The following is a 22831-nucleotide window of genomic DNA, read 5'->3' on the forward strand; positions in this document are numbered from 1 at the left end:
GTTTCACCCTGGATTACAAATATCTCTCCCCCATCATTTATTCCGTAGATTACTGAACTTTCCTACTTTACCATCTCAAGACTCTGAGCTTTGTTCCCTCAGGCTCGAAAGTTTTGGGATTTATATTGACACATATATACACCGAACACTGTCAACTTTCCTTTATTTCGTTAAGTTACTATACACTAATAAAGAGAATGTTTTTAACATCAAAACCAGACTCCGCTGTGAACTCTATTGCTGCTGGTTCGTTTCTAAAACGTTGCAGTTCGTAACACAGTTTTATAAAACTAGATAGACCACATCTGGAGTGTTTCATACAGTTCTGGTCGCCCCCATTCTCGGAAGGATGTCGGGGCTTTGGACAGGGCGCAGAAGAGGTTTACCAGGACACTGCCTGGATTAGTGGGCATGAGCTCTAACGAGAGGCTGGACAAACTTTTGTTGTTTTCTCTAGAGCGGCGCAAGCTGGGGTGAGACTGGATGGACGTTTATGAGATTACGGGAGGAGTAGATAGAGTGGACAGACGATATATTTTCCTGGGGGTTGAAATGTCTAATACATTTAAGGTGAGAGGAGATGTGAGCGGCAAGTTTGCTTCTTTCCACAGACTAATGTGTAGTTGGAGTCTCTGCCTGGCGGGGGGGTGTCACCAATCCCGACACGTGATCTCGTTTGCCCCTCCCATTTAACCGCAGATGCCGCGCGTCTGTTCCCGGGCCCCGCCTCCCGATGATGTAACAATCTCTCCGCGCAAGTTCACAGTCTCCGGGTGGACGGTGTTATCCTCTCCGCTCAGAGCTGAAGTTGGTCGGCTGTGTGATCGGGAAAGATTTTCGTCTGTTCCGTCGGGATCACTGTCTGCGGGCCGAAGATATCACTTTCCCATCGGTAAGTACTGAGCCGGATCCCGAGCGGGGAGATCCGATGTTGGCCGTGAGCCCCGAACTGAGGGCCAGTTAATCATTTATTTTCCAGTTATCTGGGCTCGTCAGAAATGTGTCGACTCCACTTAATCTGCATTAAACGATCCAAACCAGGAGCCCAGGCTGTCTGTTTCTGCAGAATTGAAATGGAAGTCCGGCCGACAGGTCACGTGAGGCTGTGTGTTGCAGATTCGCCCCGCCCTCCGCGTTGTGACACAAGATCACGTGGTGTGATTTTGGCCACTGAGTCCCATTAATTTCCCGAACTCGTCTCGCTTCCAGAGGCTCCTCGCTTTTGTCCTGGAGCTTTATGGCTGTCGTGTCTTCTCCCGGACTGGGGTGGGTGAGAAAGGAGAACGCCCCAGGTTGTGGGAATCTTTTATTTCACTGCCTGCTTTACCGAGGACTGATCTGGATCCAAAAGACTGTGCAGTTCCTCTGTCACGGGCGGAGCAGTTACCATGCAAAGCGTGAAGTGTCCGGATGGGAAACTTCCTATGGTGTGTTGATAAAAATTTGGTGAGGGTCAAAGTATATATGACAAAGTTCTAGTTGAATCTTCTAACTTTGTCATTTTTGAATCTTTCATACAGTATCTTTCATACAGTTCTAGTTGAATCTTCTAACTTTGTCATTTTTGAATCTTTCATACATGTATAATTAATTCAGTAGCTGTGGTGTGTTCTGACGTCTCCGGACCGGCTTTTCCGTGTTTACAACAGTAGAAATAGACCCGTGAGTCTGGTGTTCAAACTGTGTGAGGGGACCGCTCACTGTCACCAGTCTGTCACTCGGTGGAAATCAGGCAGAATCTCAAGTTGCACTAAAAACGAAATGTTTGAAGTCATTCTGACGAAACGTCATTAACCTGAATTGTAAAGTTTGTTCCCCTCCCCGCAGCTGTTCCTTACCTGCTGAGTGTTTCTGGTAATTCCACTTTCTTTTTATTACATTTAACCTGGAAATGGAAATGACTCGATCTGTGATAGTAGAACAGTAAAGAAAGCACAACTTTTCCCTGTCAATTATCCTGGAACCAGTTTGTCTGTTATTGCTGGAAATGTGTTCAGTACAGTTGTTGCTAACGAAGTTCATATGAATAATCTCAGGAGTGATCGGCTTTATGTATGAGGAGCATTTGATGGTTCTGGACCTGTGCTGGATGGAGTTCAGAGGGACGGTGGGGTTTGTGGAGGCGAGCTTTGGTTAAGTAAACCTACCGAATGCTGAACAGCCTGGATACAGTGGACATGGAGAGGATGTTTCCATTAGACGGAGAGTCTGTGATCTGACAGCACAGTCTCAGAATAAAGATGCTTCCAGTTAAAATTCAGTTGCAATTTTTTTTTTGCCATTAGGTGTCCGAAGTGTGGAATTTGTTGCCAGAGTGGTTGGTTGAGGCTGCGATTTGGGTATATTTATGACAGAGATTAATATATTGAAGATTGCTAAATAGCTTCAGGGTTACAGGAGGAAGGCAGGAATATGGTGTTGGAATGAAAACCAGCCACGTTTAAATGGTGGAGAAGATCAGATGGATTGAATCACCTAATTCTGTTCCTTATGTCTTACCATGACCGAATGATGGCTCCTTCTTATCCCATATTCTTTTGTGTCATGTGAGGGACAATAAAAGATTGTTCACTGAGATCATTATATCTGCCTTCAACGTTTAAATTTCAGTGAGTTTTGTTCTTAGTAACATTAAGCAGAAATGTTTGGTTCTCCTTTGTATTGTTAACGTGCTTCATTGTCTTTCATGTTAAAGTTAGACCTGCAGTGAGAGATTTATTGGAAGAAAAACCACGACTGAAGACGAGGGAACAGCAACAAGTGAACCAGCCCGAGGATTGAGAGCACCGACTGGAGAGAACCCATCTGACTCGGAGATTCCACGGATTCAGTCAGGAGAAAGTTGGTGAGTCTCATTCACTCAAACACTGGTCCTTTAGACATTACATACCTGTACAAGGGAAGGTAGGAGTGAGACTGTATGTGCTCTGAAGAACCAGTTATGCCTCTGTCAGACCCAATTGCAATTAGTCCAGGTCTGGTACTGTTCTTCCAGCAGCCCAGCCCTTTGAAACCAATCCCATTCTGTGGAAGTTGAATCCGGAGAGAGTCTCTCAGAGACTGTATTAGTACAAACTCTTTATTCCAAGTACCTGGGGCTTACTCAGTTAGTCACTCAAACAGGAACAGTCAATGACTGTTCCCACCCAATCCACTAACTGACTAACAATTCCCCTTCACCACAGATATATCCATCCAGATACTCCCCAAACTAGACAGGCTGGAACCAAATTTATTTACTACATGACAGGCTGGAGCCCTAAAGACAAATGACAAAATAGTCATAATGGCTTACACACACAGAACAGACTGAAACTGTCCTATCTCTGCGCATGAACACACAAGGTGATGAGAGTCCTGAAACCCTGGCTAGCTACCCTCAAGAAGAAATATGGCTCAGCATGGCTTAGTCCATCTGTTGATCATCAGCAGTTTCTGTCAGAAAAACAGGCTGCTATTTTTTAACGGTGTTAAACTGTACTTCATTATTCCCTCCTTTTTGATCATTACATGAGCAACAAAACAGTAATTTTTTACAGAGAAAGCAACCAAGTACAGCTTTGACTTCTCAGTGGGAAAAACAGCATACATCAGTAATTATAACAATGATACGTACAACTATTAGGACATAATGCAATATCATGCTCAACATATTACAAACAGGCCTTCGAAGATCACTTTTTCGACCCTTCCGTGAACCCGTGTAAATCCTGCCCTACTCTCTTGATGCTGTCAGTCTCCTAGGCAGTGTGCTCGGAGAGGGATGTAGTGTTATTAGACATATCAGGGATAAAGGTGCAGCATTCTGTGTCAATAATAGCACAAGCTCCCCCTTCTCAGCTGGGATAAAATCTAAAGCCGTACGATTCTATACGACTAATTGCCAGATTGCAATCATTTCAGTGGGTATTTCTGTTACTTGGGCCTGTGTTTCTGTCAGGGCCCCTGCAGTACTGTGGCCAGCTCCTCAAGTGCTGTAGCCAAATTGATTATCTCTTGCGAATTCCCGGCTACTCCATAGGAGAGAAAAACTATCATCAAGGATCGCTCAGTCTCAGTTATTCCTCTCCGCTGCTGGGCACCTGCAGTTATGGCCAGGAAGCATGTTTCCCAGTGTAGGAAGTTCTGTTTGGTGGGGGCCTGAGATACATCTGTCAAAACACTGTGTCTGTCAGGGCCCCTAGTTCTACCCATTTGGCATAAGTGTGACAGAGACAGAAAAATCTTTACTGGATGCTGGGGTGAGCCCTCTCAAAGACATAAACACAAACACCACTGTTACGCACCCGTAACGGTTTAAATGAACCAGCAGCTATAGACAACACCTGGAGTCTAGTTTTGATGTTAAAAGCACTGTCTTTATTAGTATCTACTTGTATAACAACTTAAGCAAAATAATCTGAAGTTAAAGGTGTTATGAGTACACATATGTGTAAATATAACTCCCAAACCACTGAGCTCAGGGAATACCAAACTCAAAGTCTTGAGATGGTGAAGTATAAAAGTTCAGTTAAGCCATGGAATAAATGACGAGAGAGATATTTTTAATCCAAGGTGAATGTCGAGAGAAGGCAATTACGTTGAATTCCACAAATTCCACTGTGGTAAAACAGGATAACAGTCGCTGTAGGTCTTATCCATTGTTGTTCTAAATCCACATACAAAATATCACCAAAATTAGCTTTTCACAGGGATAAGTCTTCAAAGGGAATGACCACCCAAGCAAGGGTTAACACACAGGTAGATTCCACAAGGTACTCCCAATCCAGATCCAACACACAAAGTATTACTGACAGTGATTTCCACAGAATATCCCTTCTCACAAGTGTTTACCACAGAACACACCCGAATCCTGCTAAGGGTTAACAAAAGTGGTAGCCACGAGATACTCCAACAAAATTGCCATTTGGATTATACGAATTATCACCAGCAGTGATTGGTCACAAGGGTACCTCTTCAAGTGAATTACCACATCCAGGCAAGGGTTAGCACAAGTGGTCCTCACAGGATACTCCCAAACCAACAGATCCACTCCTATGGATCAAACAAAGTGACATTCACACATTCGGTATACAATAGATGAATAATCCTTGCTTCAATGAAACAAACTGGGAAGTGTAAACATGCTGTGTGGTCAAGTTCCAGCACGCGTTCGTGTTCTCTCTCTCTCTCTCTCTCTCTCTCTCTCTCTCTCTCTCTCTCTCTCTCCCTCTCCCTCTCCCTCTCCCTCTCCCTCTCCCTCCTCCCTCTCCCTCTCCCTCTCCCTCTCCCTCTCCCTCTCCCTCTCCCTCTCCCTCTCCCTCCCCCTCCCCCTCCCCCTCTCCCTCCCCCTCTCCCTCCCCCTCCCCCCTCCCCCTCCCCCCTCCCCCTCCCCCTCCCCCTCCCCCTCCCCCCCTCCCCCTCCCCCTCCCCCTCCCCCCTCCCCCTCCCCCCTCCCCCTCCCCCCTCTCCCTCCCCCCTCTCCCTCCCCCCTCTCCCTCCCCCCTCTCCCTCCCCCTCTCTCCCCCTCTCCCCCCCAGAAAGCTGCCGGCTGGCGTCACTCAGGCACTATCTCTTAAAATGACAATCCACGGCAAGAAACCTAGAGGTTCATCACTCTCCACTATCAATCAATACAATTTCCTTTAATCCGAGAGCGTCCTTCTACTCAGTTCCTTCAGTAACACGTTTGTAGTCTGTTCAATGTATTGCCCCTTCAGTTTCACAGCCGTCGGAGTTGTCAGTAACACTTCATATGGTCCTCTCCACCGAGGTCCAACTTTCCCTCAATCCCAGTTCCTGATCAGGATAAATTCCCAGGTTCTATGGTGGGATAGTCACTCCTCTCTGCAGGGTAGTTCTCTTCCTTGTAAGCCTGTCATACCTGTGAATGTAACGCTTGGAAAATTTTGGTTAGTTGGCATATTTATTTCCCCATCTCTTCCAATATCTAATTTTGCTGGTAGGCTTTCTGGGAGCAATGGTGCACGAGGTCTTGGTCCCCAGGGTATCCTCATGGGCCATCCATAAATGTTTTAAACTGGTGACAACCCCGCTTTCCCCTATGGGGTAACCCACGTGGAATAGGGCTAACGGTAGACCTTCAACCAAGTGAGTCCAGCCTCCACCGTTAGTCTGGCCAGTTTACTCTTCGGAGTGTCATTGGCTTTTTCCACTCTGCCAGTGGCCCGTGGATGGTGTACATAGTGAATTGTTGCTTGACAGCTAGTTCGTTACATACCCCTTCGTATACTTTCACCACAAAGTGTGGGCCATTGGTAATTCAATAAAACCAAATTGTAGACAGAAAAATGTCCACCTGTCAAAGGAGTTGTACCCGGTGTGCAGGGTGCAGGTTACCAACCATTCCCTCCTTTCCCAGGGGTGTTAAATCATGTATATAATCGGCCAATATTGGTAGAAACTGTGTAGGAACACAAACCTGTCCCGCTGGGGTAATCCAAAAAGCTAGGTCTTGGTCTTTCTGGCATCCCATCTGTGACCACAGTTTGCGCTCTTCCCCAGAGGCGTCCCCCTGAAAATTATGTACCTCCCGCATGTCTGGCAAACCCGTTCTGCTTGAGTCATGGAGGGTTGCTTGACGGGAACCCGAGGAGGCTGCAACTACTGAGGATTGTCCCGCACTTTTCACTGTCTGATCTGCTAGAACATTGTGTTTAGTGACACAATCGGACATGCGTGTGTGGGCCGCACATTTCATAATAGCCAAAACTCGAGGTAGCTGTAGAGCGGTGAGTAAGTTCTTTACAAAGGTGGCATTACTAATGGGGTGGCCAGAGGAAGTCTGGAATCCCCATGTTCCCAGAGAGCCCCATAGTCATGTACAATTCCAAATGCATAACGGGAATCTGTGTAAATGTTCCCACTTTCGTCTGTTGCCCCAGCAACAGAGCACGAGTCAGAGCAAACAGCTCAGCCTTCTGGGCGGAGTCAGATCCTTCAAAAGAAGCTTGCTGAACAATTTCACTGTCTGCCACTATCGCATAGCCAGAATATTGTTTCCCTGCTGGATCCACAAAAGAGTTTCCATCCTCATAAAATTGCTTCGGGCTAGAGGAGGATATTGCAGAATGGATGGGAGAGTCTGTCCTTCCTTCACGGTGACCTGGACAGGGGGACAGTTGGTGCGACAGACTTCATGGCCTGAATTTGCTCAGAGATGGGGTACAGCATCTTGGGATCGGTCAATATTAAAAGTGTGTCTCACCAGATGTCCCGCATTCACCTCAGACTCCTTCCAGTATTGGAGTTGGCCCACAGCCAAGTCTTGCCAGTCTCTCTCGGTGCTGGAGGCTTGTTTCAGCAAGGTGTAGGCAATGAACCCTGGGCTCTTTGGCTTGAACCCAGGGCAAACACTAACAGTGGTATGGGGAAACACCAGTTCTGTCTGTCGCCAAAGGAAATCCGGAAATTTGGCCAGTAATGCACTGCCCACTTTTCCTTTAACCTCTCCAATCACCATGACTGGGAACTTTTGTCCCTCGAGGGGTGCATAATATTGGCTTTCCTCAGATGAGCACCCCGTAGGGTCATAGCACAGAATCACATGAGAGTCGACCACTGACAGAAGGGGTTCAAACGCAGTGGAGTCCAGATTAAGTGCCCACAACAAGGGGGGGTCAGAAATTGGGGAAGCTGTCAGTTGTTTACCTGTCACAGGGTGACACTATTGCCTGTGCAGAGAATCTCGACTTCCAACAGACAGAGCAAGTCTCTCCCTGCTGGATTACACCCCCGACTGCGGGGTGCTGACTGTAAATGAAATCTCACACTGGTTCCCGTGGAATTCCACCTCCAGTGGCTGGTTATGTGAATACGTCCATTCCGTGCCTTCGAACCCAGACAGAGTGAATGTTGTGTCTGATAACTGCAATGCCTTTTCCGATACTATTTCCCAATTGAGAGTGGTTGTAGTTGCCCCTATATCAATCATGAACGGAACTAGAATAGCAGCAACTCTCAATATTACACTGGGCTCTTCCTGAGGGAAGGTACTGATGGTAGGAAGCATCCTTGCTTGTCAATTTCTAAACGGGTTGTTGTCCCCACCTGTCCCTTGGTCGGTTTCTGTTCCCATTTCTGATCCGCAGATGTAGCCCACTCACATCCTTCTTCCCACTGAACATATTCACCTTTAATATTATTTTCATATCTTTTTACTATTATTATTTAAAAATAGCACAAGTGCATCGAAGTAACAACACTTACAATGCCTCATAAAAATTATCTTAAGGATTGAAAAATTTGTGAATTAAAAAGAAACCCATTGGAGGTACAACCCCGGAGCCGTGCGTCATAAAATAAGCTTCCAAAAATAAAAATCAAACCACCAAAAAGAAAGAAAAGATATATCAAAAAAAAATTACATTTAGATCGTGGAGTTAACTGAAATGATAATAATGAGCAGATGAGCCCCATCTCTTCTCAAAATCAATTAAAGGTACAAAGGTTTGACTTCTAATTTTCTCCAAGACACAGCATCACCTGAGAGAACCATTGTGACAAAGTAGGATCTGATATACCCTTCCATTTCAACAAGATAGCCCTCCTAGCTATCAATGTAACAAACATGTTGGTGAGACACAGAAATACAATGGATATTTTGAGGAATTATTCCAAAAAGCATAGTCAATTTATTAGGTTGTAAATTGATACTGAGTGCTTTAGAAATTGTCGAAAAGACTGACTTCCAAAACTGATTTAATATTGAACATGACCAGAACTTATGTGTCAGTGTGGCTATCTCATTTTTACATCTATCACAATACTTGTCAACATTGGGAAACATTTTTGGAAGTCTCTCCTTCATCAAATGGTAACGATGTACAATTTTAAATTGAATCAGTGAATGACAAGTACAGATCGAAGAAGAGTTAAGCAGCTTCAGAATCCATGTCCAATCCTTCCATATAAAAGAGAAATTGAGTTCCTTCTCCCAATCCTGTTTAATCTTAAGTAAAGGACGCTTATCCCTTTGTAATAATAAATTATAAATTCTTCCAATAGAACCTTTCAACAAGGGGTTCATATTCATAATAGTATCTAACAAATCAGCCTCGAATATGTAAGGAAAATTACAAATGTTTTTGTAAAAAAATGTCCAACTTGAAGATATTGTAAAAAATGTGAATATGAGAATACTTATTGACAAATTGTTCAAAAGACATCAATCTGCCTTCTTTAAATAAATCCAAAAAATAATTAATACCTTTATTTTTCCAAAGTAAAAAATCCAAAAAATAATTAATACCTTTATTTTTCCAAAGTAAAATAAAGCCTGTTCGATCTTTAAGAATGATTTTACTCAAAATACTCTCCAACCGATTGACCATTATCTTTAAGTGAATCTTAGCATCAACTTTCAACAATGAAATAGGTCTGTATGCGGCAGAATCAGAAGGATCTTTATCCTTTTTGAGAATTAAAGAAATAGAAGCTTCATAAAAATTAGAGGGTAAATCACTTTTCACAAAAGATCCTTTAAACATCTCCAACATATCTGGAGAAAGCAATTTTCCAAATTTTTTATAAAATTCTACAGGATAACCAGCAAGTCCCGGTGCCTTACCAGACTGCATTGAGAAAATAGCTTTATGAATTTTGGATTCAGTAATTTAGGCATCCAGAGTTTTTTGATCCTCAACAGAAATTTTAGGGAAAGCAATCATTTGTAAAAAAACACAACATTCATTTCAGAAGAGTCCACTGGACATTGAGATTTATAAAGTTCAGTATAAAAGTCTTGAAAAATCTTAGTAATTTCTTCATAATCCTGAGCCAGGGTACCAGCTTTTCTACGAATTTTCAAAATTTGCCTCTTGGCTCCAGCTGATTTTAATTGAGATGCGAGTAGTTTATTATTTTTATCTCCAAACATATAAAATTGGCTCTTTAACTTAAGTAGATAACCTTCAATTGAATGAGTTAATAATAGGTTATATTATGATTGAAGTTCTACCCTTTTTTAAAATGTCAATATTAGGGGAAGTCACATAGATATTATCTAAATCTTTAATTTGTTTTGAAATTTTATTTAATTTTGCTTTAGTCTGTTTTTTAAGTTTAGTTGAATAAGAAATAATCTGACCACGTAAAAATGCTTTAAGTGTATCCAATATAATTAATTTAGACATACCTCCTATATCATCAAAAATAAAAATTATTTTATGTGGCTTTCGATAAAACTGGTAAAGTCAGAGCTTTGCAATAAAGTCTGAGACATGTGCCATGGTGGACGGCCAAAAATGTCATCGTCAAATTCAAAGGACAAACTCAAAGGCGCATGTTCAGGTATAGCAATAGCGTCATATTCACAGTTTTTAACATTAGGCAAAAGACGGGGATTAACTATAATATAATCAGTCCTTGAATATATTTTATAAACATGGAAAGAAAAAGAATATTCTCTGTTATCAGGGTGTAAATGTCCCCATAATTCGATCAACCCAAAATCGGTCAAAAAAGAATTAATAACTGATGCAAAACGATTTGGAAGTCGTTGATTAGTTGAGCTCTTATCAATCATAGGATTTAATCAAAAGTTAAAATCCCCACCCATTAACAACATATACTCATTTAAATCTGGCAGTAAAGCAAACATTCTTTTTAAAAAAGAAGGATCATCTAAATTAGGACCATACAAATTAACCAAAACAACCTGTCTATTACAAACACTCCTTTAACTATTAAAAATCTACCATTAGAATCTGATTCAATTTCTTCTTGAGTAAATATATTAGATTTAATAAAGAGAGACACACCCTTAGTTTTGCTCTGAGAAGTAGCATGGAGTTGTTTTCCATTTCACCAGCAAAAAAACCTATTTTGATCTCCTGCCTTGCTATGTGTCTCCTGAACAAAAATTATATCAGGTTGGAATCGATTAATAATGTTAAGTCTTTGTTTCATTTAATAGGATGATTCCAACCACGTACATTCCAACTTACTACATTAATCCATTTAACTGCCATACTATAATTTTATTGTAATTTACTTTATACATGCACAGAACACATACCAATATGGGATTATCAAAGATGGCAGTGATGAAGAATAAAGCCAGATAGAAAACACGCATGATCTGGAACCACCCAATGGGAAAAAACTCCTAACTCTAAACCCACCCATCCTCCCAAAAGCCTGAAAAAACGGCAAGTGAACTAAGATAGATGCGATGACATGGGCCACTCTGTTGTTCTCGTCTCTGCCTCCCCCCAGCCAGTACATAAAATAAATAAAATGACCTTGCAAGAAAGACAGTAAATTCTCAACAAAGGAGAATGTTTACATTCTATCATGTGTTAAACAGAAAATGAACCAAAATAATATAATCTCTTAGAGAGAAAAACCAGCCCCATCTTAAGTTTAGCTTTAAATCCTTAAGAAAACTTTAAATTCAGTTATAGCGCACTATAATAAAACAGATTAAAAAAAGTTAATAGTATACTTAACTGATCTAAATTGATGGAAATATTAATTAGTAAAATCATAGTAACTTAACCCTCCCAGATAAATATATAAAAAGAAACCCTGTTGGTAGAAAAAAAAACTACCAGTTAGTAATTTAAGAAATAACAAAAAAAATCAAACCAAATATTAGATAAAAGGAATAAATCCTATTATCCTCTTTTCTCAGTCAAATATGTAATTAACCATTTAAACAGTCAAACTTGATCGGTAAGTGTTCTTTCCAAACAAAAATCCAATAGGATGTAATGATGAGCAGGTTTTCTTTTCTTCTTTTATTAATCTGTCAATAAAATATCCAAATAGCCTTCATGTATCTTCTTTTTGTAGTGTGAGTAATATACAGATAAACAAACAGCTTTTCAGATAGTTCATTCGGTAGTAACGTCAGTGGCGGTGACAGGTATAGCCTGGACAAAATCCAGCTCGACTTTTGGGTCAAAGAAAGTACATGGGGAAGAATTAGGAGGAAAAACTTTCATTCTTGTCGGGTAACTCAAAGAGGGAAATCGTTTCTTATCATAGGCTTGTTTCATTACCAAAGCAGATCTTGCTCTTTGTTCCATTACTTCTTTTGGATAATCTTCGTAAAAACGGAGCTCAGACTCATTGAATCTGAAAACTCTGTTTTCTTGCCTGTTGCATTATTTGATCTTTTATTTTAAAGTGATGAAAACAAGCCAAAACAGATCTTGATCTGGTTGAGTCTTTAAATTTCGAAGTGGACAGCCTGTGTGCTCTTTCAATAGCAAGTAGCTGTGATGAAATAGTCAGAAATAGGTCATGAAAGAGCTTACCAAAGTAAACCATTACGTCTCCATTTTCAGCTCCTTACTGCAATCCAATGATTCGTATGTTGTTTCTGCGAGACTTAGTTTGCAAATCAATAATCGTATTAACGATATTTTTCCAAACAGGTGGTAGTTTCAGACAGTTTTTGCTTAGTTAACTTCAATTCCTCTTCATGATTAGTAACTTGAGTTTCCATATCTTTAAGTTTTCCCAGAAATAAGTTCATTTCATTATATTCTTTTCCAGTTGATCTTTAATTGCCTTATTCTGATCTTGAATTGTTTTCAGTGTCCGAACGATATCTTCAGCCCATGATGGCATTTCATCAGATCTTTCCTTCTGCATCTTTCCTTTTTCATTACCTTTGTCAGTAGGTTCATGCAGATTCTTCCCACTTCTCGTAGACAAAGACATATCACTCCCCTTCAAGAATCAGCAATTAAAAATTTGAAAATCAAAATTTAAGCTGTGAGCGGGAGAGAAAACTAAGAGCAGCACAGAATTAGTGCTACTCCATCGACAGACAGAGACAGTCTCCATTCACCTGTAATATTAGTTCTCTTCAGGGTTGATTGGCATTCGAAAGGCCTGTCCAATGATACGTCAAAGCTTGTTGCATTCGATTTTGGTCATTGTCAGGCCAATCCATATTATTTGTTAATGATGTTGGCTAACTTAGTTGGTAAGCATTGGAGCAGTAGGGCATTAAATTGGGGGGACAGATTCCCATCATTAAAGGCTTGGTCTCCTGCAAAAGTGCTTTAGCAGGCCACAAAGCTCATACAGGGTCGATATGCCAGACACGAGTTCGAGATCCTGTGTATCCCTATCAGTTCTAACTTTAGACTGACATTCCTGCCCTTCTCTCCTATGTAGACCGGCCTTGGTTTGCTTACGCTGTTTTTCCTGCTGTTGTTTTCGGCGCCCATCCATCCATTCATGCTCTGTTTTTAATCTCTCCCAACCTTTGGTGTTCCTTCTGCAGTACTTACCTCTATCCTAGTGGTCGCCAACCTGTCGATTGTGATCGACTAGTCTACTTTTGAGATTTCCCCAGTAGATCCTGGGAAAAGGGAAGAAAGGAAGAAACTGTTGAGAGATTGTTCCCGGGTTGTGGGGTTTTAGTTCCATTTTTTCTACATGCGTGTAACTCCCCCGCACTACACAGTGTACTTCAGTGGTCCCCAACCACTGGGCCGCGAGGAAACAACATGAGTCAGCTGCACCTTTCCTCATTCCCTGTCAGCCCACTGTTGAACTTGAGTGCACGCGAGGTCATCAGTCGCCGAACCGCAGTGACACCCTCGTGCCAGAGATCACCAGTTGGCCTCGGGCGGCCGGTGGGAAGTGCCGTCACTACTGGCCTGGAGTGCTGCCTCTAAACCTGTTTAGCACACTGAATGTTCATGGGGAATCTGGTGCTAAAATATTCGCCATCGACCTAATTCGGGCTCAGCGTTTCATAGATATCAGAGCAGCTACCATGCTGTGATCTAATGAAACAAACTTTTGTCGGCTGATAGGTCCTACAAGGGGGGGTGGGCGCGTGCCCTGTCACACTCCTTGCTCGGCCGGTCACTCTCTCCGGACTGCCGCGGCCCCGGCACAGGGACCTCCGGTCCTGACATTGTCCTCTCACCCGACCCACGAACAACCAAACCAAGCCAAGGCATCTGGCGGCGGGCCGGCAGGAGGCTGTCCAATGAGGCAATGAAGCCCTCAAAACTGCTTTGGTACCCCAAGTCCAAGCACCCTGCACTTAAACGCAAACGTGTTGAGCTTTTTCAGCGGAGAAAACTTGAGCAGCGCGGGACAGAAGCTAAGTGCCGAGAGCCATGAAAAGTAAATTACAGAATAGACTGGACATAAGGAACCAGCTTCGAGTATCGCTGTATTCCCATCGTGTTTAACACCCCCACCCACCCCATCCCCCGTCGGCCGGTCCGCAAGAATATTGTCAATATTAAACCGTTCTGTGGTGCAAAAAAAGGGTGGGTGCCCCATTGTTTATACATTATTGCTACTTCCAGGTTGTGGGGCTTTACTTCCGGTCTTTTCTGCCCTGGTGCGCATGTGTGTAACTAATTGATCTGGGTTGATCTTGCATTTTACTAAGGCCAAGGTAGGGGATCTTGGGCTTAATATGGTTGGTGACCACTGCTCTATCCCTTTATCACATGCATTATTCCTCCAACTTGCTGATAATATACTGTTCCACTTTAAAGGTATGTCACATACGGAATTTTTTCCAGTTAGCCAAGGATTTCCTTCTACGCCACTGTGTGGTGTTGGGAAATCATGTACAAGGCAAGTTACAGCAGTAGTTTGCCATTGCCTTCTGCTGGGTGAGTTGTTTTGTTCACCAGCTCTAACCCTGCACAGATGAAAGTGTGCAAGGGAATCAGCTGGATTCGAACTTGGGACCTCTTGCCTCAAAATCCAACGCTGAAGCCACTATGCCACCATTGGCATAGCCAGCAAAGTTCCGCTTTACATCTGCCTTTTCCTTCCATTCCCTTTTCAACAATTTCCACTTCTTTCCTCAGTTCTTTTTAAAAATCAAATTTACTGCTTGTTCTCATGAGATAATAACCCAGGCTCCTGCACCCTCCCCCATTCATGGCCGCATTTTGTTCTCCAATTTCTTATTCAGCGCTGCACTCAACATTCACAAATATTTTTCCTTGTCTGAAGAACTCTCATACAAATTGTATCGGACTGCTGCTGGCCTACTTTTATCAACTGACTGCAATTGACCAATGTAATTTATTGGGCACAAAGCTTCCTGCTCAATTAACAATGAGATAAATTTACCCGGCCTGCACCTCCTGCTTAATTGATGAATTTACCTGGCATGTCTGCCTCCTGGCCACTTAGTAAAATTTTGCCTACCTTATACAAATCTCCCAACAAATTCTTTCCTGATCCTGTCAAGGTATGTGATCAGCCTTGGGTGAGGCACCATACGTCCAAAGGAACTAACGGTGAGAGACAAGTACCCATTGGGCTCCCGTTCGGTCTCCGCAGTCCCCAGAGTGGTCCAGCTGCTTACTCAGCCCGTCTGCATGGCACTCCCTATATTGGGATCCTGTTCATGATGCCGAATGTTAAAAGTTGAATCTGAATAAAACTCAGGAGACCAGCTTCTTATCGACGCCATGGTTTATTGTGCATTCAAATGCCTGCAGGAGTTTTGAGACCCAGTTGTCAAAAGGGAGCACTGCCACCTTCTGACAAGTCGAATGACATGGGTTACAGCCATATATTTATACATAGTACGTCCCATACATTAATATTGCAAGATGTTATTTGAACTGGCACACACCCTAAGTGTGTTGATGCAAAACTTAATTACTTAGATAACAGAGTTTGGTTTTAATTATAGATGGATGGAATGTCCAGTCCTTTTCAGTTATTCCCTTTGCAAGGCCCTGACTTAATTACAAACAGATGTTCATTCCTGTCCCTATCAGTGAGTCCTCCTCCCTTTACTCACAACGAGGATACAATGTATAATCTGATCAGCTCTCAATGTGTCTCTCTGCAAGCCACGGAGAACTGGTAATGAGTCTGTCTTAGCTAAACGCTGAAGACTCATTTCACTTCAGTTCAAAATTCCTATTCACTCCCAACTATTCTTTTAGCCAGAGGTTACACAGGTTCAAAATGAATTTTTTATTTAGCCTCAATTCCTCAGGAGAGTTCAGGGGAAATATTTATGCCCAATATAGAAACAGGTGTTACCTATGTGTATTGTGGCAATGCAAGAGGTGCTGGAGAATTTGTAAGTGGGAAGAAGTGGAGTAATATTTGCAAATCTGACTTTTTAAAGCATAATTTAGCAAGCAAACCACATATGGACAATATGCAAAAGCTTTGATGAGAAAATCAAAGGCCTGCCACATAGGTTGTGTGAGAGTGCAGATGAACTCAATCAAACCTAGGAGAGATCAAAGTACTTATCAACAGTGATTTGCTAGCTGTGAAAACAATTACCACTCTCTATAAAATTTACTGTGCACATGTCACCGAGTAAAAAAAAAGTGCACAGTACAGGATTTGAGTGCACACTGGTCATTACAAATTAGAGGGGACATTGGTGGGAAGGTGGTGAGACCTCCAGTGTCCCTGATGTCCTCACCTACAAGATGTGCACCCTGCACGTTAAGCAGATGGAACCTGAAATGGATGAATTACGGATCACCTAGGAGTTGGAGGGGGTGATAGATATGACATGAAGAGAGGTGAGTTACACCCAAGGTGCAGGACACAGGAAACTGGGAGAGAGTCAGGAAGGGGAATGAGGTTAAATAGCCATTGCGGAGAACTCTTGTGCCCATCAAACACAACAAAAGGTAGACCACTTTAGAAACTGGTGGTGAAGGGGATTACCTGACAGAGAAAAGTCAAAGGGGTGATAGGGGATTCATTAGTTAGGGGAACAGAACAAGAGGGGACTGATATCCAAGTGGTAAGGCATGCTAGTGCTAGTGAGGGTGAAGTGGGTGATGTGGTTAAAATAAGCTGTAAGGGGAATGGGAGCCAGAATGACCAAACAGATAATGGAGAGGGTGAATTGAATTGAATTGACTTTATTAGATACATACTTCATAAACATGAGGAGTAGAAATCTTTATGTTATGTCTCCATCTAAATGTGCAATGTGCAATTTATGGTAATTTATGATGGATCGTTTGTACATAGGACAGTCAATATAACATCGAAATGCAATTGTATCAGCATGAATTAATCAGTCTGAATGACCTGGTGGAAGATGATGTCCCGGAGCCTGTTGCTCCTTTTGCTGTGGTACCATTTCCTGGATGGTGGCAGCAGGAACAGTTTGTGGTTGTGGTGAATTTGGTCCCTGATTTCCTTTGGGCCCTTTTTATACACCTGTCTGTGTAAATGTACTGAATAGTGGAAAGTTCACCACTACGGATGTGCTGGGCTGTCCGCAACACTCCCTGAGGTTTCCTGCAATTAAGGGAAGTACAGTTCCCATACCAGGCAGAGATGCAGCCAGTCAGGATGCTCTCAATTGTGTCCCTGTAGAAAGTCCTCAGAATTTTGGTCCCCATCTCCAACTTTTTCAACTATCTGAGGTGACAGAGGTACTGCTGTGCTCTTTTCACAACACAGCCGGTATGCACAGACAATGTAAGGTGCTTTGCGATGTTTATGCCAAGGAACTTAAAGCTGTTCACCTTCTTAAACCCAGATCCATTGATGTCAATAGGGGTTATCCTGTCTCCATTCTTCCTGTCGTCCACAACCAGCTCCTTTGTTTTTGTGACAATGATGGAGGGTTTGTTTCCTTGACACCAGTCAGATGTTCAGATCATAGATAGATTCAGCAGTTAGATGGTTGAGCCTGGTGCAATGAATGTGCTGAGCTGTGTATATCACCATGCAAGAAGCATCGTAGGAAAGCCAGATGAGCTCAGGTCGGGAATTATGATATTGTAACCAATATTGGGACTTGGTTGCAGCCAACAGTCTGAGGGATTTAGAGGAACAAATTTGTAGAGAGATTGCAGATCATGTCAATAAACAAAAAGGTTGATTCAGTAAGTGATTTTAACTTTCCATATATCGACTGGGACTCCTAAACTGTAAAGAAGTAGATGAGGTAGAGTTTGTCAAATGTGCCCTTAATCAATATGTAGAATTCCTGATGTAGAAGTGTGCAATAACCTGTTAGGAAATGATCAAGGCTGGTGACAGAAATTAGTGATCATAATGCCATGAGATTCAAAGTAAATATGGAAAAAGAGAGGTCTGGACCATGGGTTGAGATTCTAAATTGGAGAAAGGTCAATTTTGATGGTATCAGAAAGGATCTGACAAGTGTGGTTTGGGACAGGTTGTCTCCTGGCAAAGGAGTACCTGTAAGTGGGAGGTCTTCAAATGTGAAATTTTGAGGATGCAGAGTTTGTATGTGCCCGCCAAAATGAAAGTTGAAAGGTAACTGGTCCAGGGAACCTTGCTTTTGAAGAGAAATTGAAGCCTTGTATATTTTGTTCCTCTAAATGACTCAGACTGTTGGGTGCTACCGAGACCCATTAATGACTACAAGTCATGATTCCACACACTGAGCTCATCTGAATTTCTTTGTTGTTTTCTTTTGGTTTCTCAAAGCTTCCAAATAATTTTTGTTCTTTTGTTTGCCCTCTCTTTGACATTTATGTTGGCTTTGGCTTCTCATTTTAGCCACAGTTGTGTCCTCCTGTCTTTCTATTGCTTCCACTTCTGCAGAATCACTCAGGTCCTGAATTGCTCCAGAAACTCCAGCCACTGCTGCTCAATTATCACTCCTTCCCTATCCCTTTCAAACAAGTTTGGCCAGCTTCTCTGCCATAGAAACACGGAGAAGTTCAGTGAAGAAACAGGCTCTTTGGCCCATCTAGTCAATGCCAAAAAAGCATTTAAACTTGCAGTGCGATCTGGACCAGCTGGCAAAATGGTTTGAGAAATGGAAAAAGGAATTTAATGCAGACCAGTGTGAGTTGTTGCACTTTGGTCTGACCAACCGATGGAGGTCTTTCACAGTGACTGGTCCGGCACGGAGGAGTGTTGTACAGGAAAGGGACCTGTTGTAGAAGAAAGTCCTTAATTCTCTGAAAGTGGTATCACAGTTAGATAGAGACGGAAGGGAAGATTTTAGCCCAATAGCCTTCATGAACAAAAGTACTGACAACAATAGATGGATGTTATGTTAACTTGTAGAAGACATTGGTGAGGCCTAATTTGGAGTACTGAGTACAGTTTTGGTCACCAACCTACAGGAAAGATGTAAGGACTTTGAATGAGTTCAGAGAAAGTTAAGGGTGAAAGGTGAAATGTTAAGGGGAACTTGAGGGGAAACTTATTCACACAGACAGTCATCCGGGTGTGGAATGAGCAGCCAGCACAAGTGGTGCATGCAAGCTCGATTTCAACATTTCAGAGGTTCATGTAGGTACCTGTATGGTAGGGGTATGGGAGTGGGCAGTTTAAATAGTTCAGCACAAACCAGATGGCCCAAAGGGCATGTTTCTGTGTTGTAATTTTCTACAGGAATGTGAAATATTACAAAAATTCACTCTGTATTTTTATCAGCTGTGCGGACCAACCATTCACCTCAACAGGAATTTTTTATATGGCATTAAAACGGTGGCACTTTAAGTTTATAATACATAAAAGAAAATCCCAGATGCACATCAAGAAAGAGTAATTGTGTGATACAGTTTTTGTTACTGTGGGGTCAGGCACCCATGCAGCTCAGCAGGAACAGGGAATAATACCAATGGAGAGAGTCCAACTCAGCCAAGGTACAAATTGGAGATGCCAGAAATGCCCGATTCTTATAGAAACAGGAAGAGCATCAAAGAATTGATGGTCATTCCAGATACCAGCACTCTGCCCAGTCAGGAGATGATTTCTCTGTCCAACTTGGGTAGAACCTCACTGAAACAGTGCGATACCAGGTCAAACCTTGGTAACTCAAGTAATCTCATCTGAAATGTTGTCCTACACCCATTGATGGATTTTGTAAATCTTTTTACAGGTTAAAAACAAGAAGGAATTTGTCTTCAGGAAGTTCAAACATGGCACACCAGTTTGGTTGTTTCTGTCCAGAAATTTAAGAAGTGGAGCAAGGGATTCACTCGATCATCCTTCCTGCTCAGACTGTGGGGAGCGATTCACTCGATCATCCTTCCTGCTCAGACTGTGGGGAGGGATTCACTCGATCATCCTTCCCATTCAGACTGTGGGGGGGGGATTCAATCGATCATCCTTCCTGCTCAGACTGTGGGGAGGGATTCGCTCGGTCATTTTACCAACTGGCAACCCATCATTTTACACAGGAGAAAGTCTGTTCACCTGCTCAAACAGTGGGAATGGATTCACTCAGTTATCACAATTGAATGTACATCAGCACGTTCACACTGGGCAAGGCCATTCACCTGTTCTGTGTGTGAGAAGGGATTCAGTCAGTCTTCCCACCTGTGGACACACCAGTCAGTTCACACCACACTGGGCAGAGGCTGGTGATCTGCTGAATATCTGGGAAAGGATTCACTCAGTCATCTGACCTAATGGCACACCAGCGTGTTCACACTGGGGAGAGGCTGTTAACCTGCTCTGAGTGTGGAAAGGGATTCACTCGGTCATCCATCTTACTGGTACATCAGCGAGTTCACACTGGGGAGAAGCCGTACACCTGCTCAGAATGTGGGAAAGGATTCACTGAGTCATACACCTTACTGGTACATCAGCGAGTTCATACTGGGAAGAAGCCGTTCACCTGCTCAGAATGTGGGAAGAGATTCGCTCACTCTTCCAACCTACATAGTCATCAGCGAGTTCACACTGGGGAGAAGCCGTTCACCTGCTCAGTCTGTGGGAAGACATTCACTCGGTTAGCTAACCTACAGAGACATCAGCAAGTTCACACTGGGGAGAAGCCGTTCACCTGCTCGGTCTGTGGGAAAGGATTCACTCAGTCATCCCAAATACTGGAACACAAGTCAGTTCATAGTGGGGAGTGGCCATTGTTATGAATCCCTAGGTTTCATTTGATATGGACTGTCATTTTAAGAGAGATTCAGAAGGTGAATCAGTCTGACTCGCAGCTTGTTTAGTTTTAACTGAGGACACAGACACTCAGAGTCAGACAGAGGCGAAGGAGGAAAAATGGAAGGATTGAAACCAGGGAACTAGTGGCCAAGGGTCACTGTTTGGAACTTTCCTTTGCCCACAAGGGTGGGTTAATTATCCATTCACTGTACATCGAATGTGTGGTTGTCACCTCATTTAACCCATAGGAGTGGATCTGATTTGGGGTATCCTGCAGAGACCACTTATGTGTTAACCCTTGCCTGGGTGTGATGTGGTTATTCATTTGAAGATGATACCCCTCATGACAAGTCACTTTCGGTGATAATTCGTATGTAGATTTGTAAAGATGACGGATAAAATCTACAGCTACTGTTCTCTCATTTTAACACTGTGGAACCTGTAGAACAGACAGGCAGACTGATCCTGAGGGAAATCGAGTTTTGTTACAGCCACACCAACCAAGAATAGTGTAGAAATATAGCAATATAAAACCATCAATAATTAAATAATAATAATTTAATCTTTGCAAGTGGAAATAAGTCCAGGAGCAGCCTATTGGCTCAGTGTGTCTGACACTCCGAGGGAAGATTAGAAAAGTTTGATGGCCATAGGCAGGAATGACTTCCTGTAACACTCAGTGTTACATCTCGGTGGAATGAGTCTCACGCTGAATGTTATATTGTTAAAGCATGATGATGAAATTGAACATCCAGTAGCTTATTTCTCAAAGAAATTTAATGCGCATTAGAAAAATTATGCCACCGTTGAGAAAGAGCTGCCAGCATTGCAATACTTCGCTGACTACAAATGTCCTGCGCAGAAGCCACTTGTGGTTTACACGGACCATAATCCATCAGTGTTTCTGGGTAAAATGAATGATAAGAATAGAAGGTTGCTGAACTGGAGTCTGTGATCTTGGAAGATTTTGACTTGGAAATAAAACACGTGAATGGTACTGAAAATATTATAGATTGTTCAGCTTAATGTTAAGTTTAAGTTTGTAATGCTTTGCTATGTTACCTGATAACTACAAGTGTATTGCTTTAAGCTGCATAATCATTAATTAACAGAAAAAAATGTTATTTCATCAACATTTATCCTAAAAGGAGAGAAGCGTGACTGGACTGTTCCTTTAACAAGAGAGAAAGGGACCAAACAGTGTGTGTGTGTGTGTGTGTGTGTGTGTGTGTGTGTGTGTGTGTGTGTGTGCTTTGTAAGTTCTATAAAGTGCAGCGTACATTTATAATCCGTGTAAATATATGTTCCGAAATGCTACAATGAGATGTAGTTTGCTCAGTAGGGGACCGGATGTGCGGTCGGAGAGAAACAGAGAACAGAGGGAGAAGCAAAGAAGCAAATTGTCACAGAGCCTTGGGATATGAAAGAACAAAGAGGGAGCAGTCAGGATATGGAGAGATTGTTGAGAAAGAAAACAAAACACACGACTCTGCTGTGTGCTCCGATGATGATTCCTCATGCTGCAACACACCAATCTAAATTTGTATACCGGCGAGGTTGAAGACATTAGCGGGGAAGTTTCCGGAGTAATCGAGGGGATCGGGAGTGAAATCGGAAGCAAAACACCGTGAACACACTAAATAGGAAAATGAGAAACAGCGAGGAGGATGGAGAAAAGGGAGCTGATCCACTCTGACTGGACAATCCCGGAGTAAAACACCGTGAACATCACTAAATGGGAAAATGAGAAACAGTGAGGAGGATGGAGAAAAGGGAGCTGATCCACTCTGACCGGACCAGCCCAGAGTAAAACACTGTGAACATCACTAAATGGGAAAATGGGAAACAGTGAGGAGGATGGAGAAAAAGGAGCTGATCCACTCTGACTGGACCAGCCCGGAGAAAAACACCGTGAACATCACTAAATGGGAAAATGAGAAACAGTGAGGAGGATGGAGAAAAAGGAGCTGATCCACTCTGACTGGACCAGCCCGGAGTAAAACACCGTGAA

The 22831-nt window shown here is 42.6% G+C and overlaps 1 protein-coding gene across 4 annotated transcripts; it reads left to right on the forward strand.

Moving 5' to 3' along the window:
- The first annotated feature begins 745 nt into the window (after positions 1-745).
- Positions 746-21806, forward strand: LOC132389751 (oocyte zinc finger protein XlCOF20-like). 4 transcript variants are annotated; one of them, XM_059962335.1, is made up of 3 exons: positions 746-892; positions 2696-2845; positions 19808-21806. In XM_059962335.1, the coding sequence occupies exon 3, from the start codon at positions 20340-20342 to the stop codon at positions 20802-20804; it is 465 nt and encodes a 154-aa protein (XP_059818318.1). In that variant the 5' UTR covers positions 746-892; positions 2696-2845; positions 19808-20339; the 3' UTR covers positions 20805-21806. The 4 variants fall into 4 exon arrangements, with proteins under 4 accessions (XP_059818318.1, XP_059818319.1, XP_059818320.1 ...); XM_059962336.1 differs by having other exon boundaries at positions 2700-2845; XM_059962337.1 differs by lacking the exon at positions 746-892 and adding an exon at positions 1202-1446.
- The last annotated feature ends 1025 nt before the right edge of the window (positions 21807-22831 follow it).

Source organism: Hypanus sabinus, unplaced genomic scaffold, assembly GCF_030144855.1.
Source record: "Hypanus sabinus isolate sHypSab1 unplaced genomic scaffold, sHypSab1.hap1 scaffold_647, whole genome shotgun sequence".
Classification (NCBI taxonomy): Eukaryota; Metazoa; Chordata; class Chondrichthyes; order Myliobatiformes; family Dasyatidae; genus Hypanus; species Hypanus sabinus.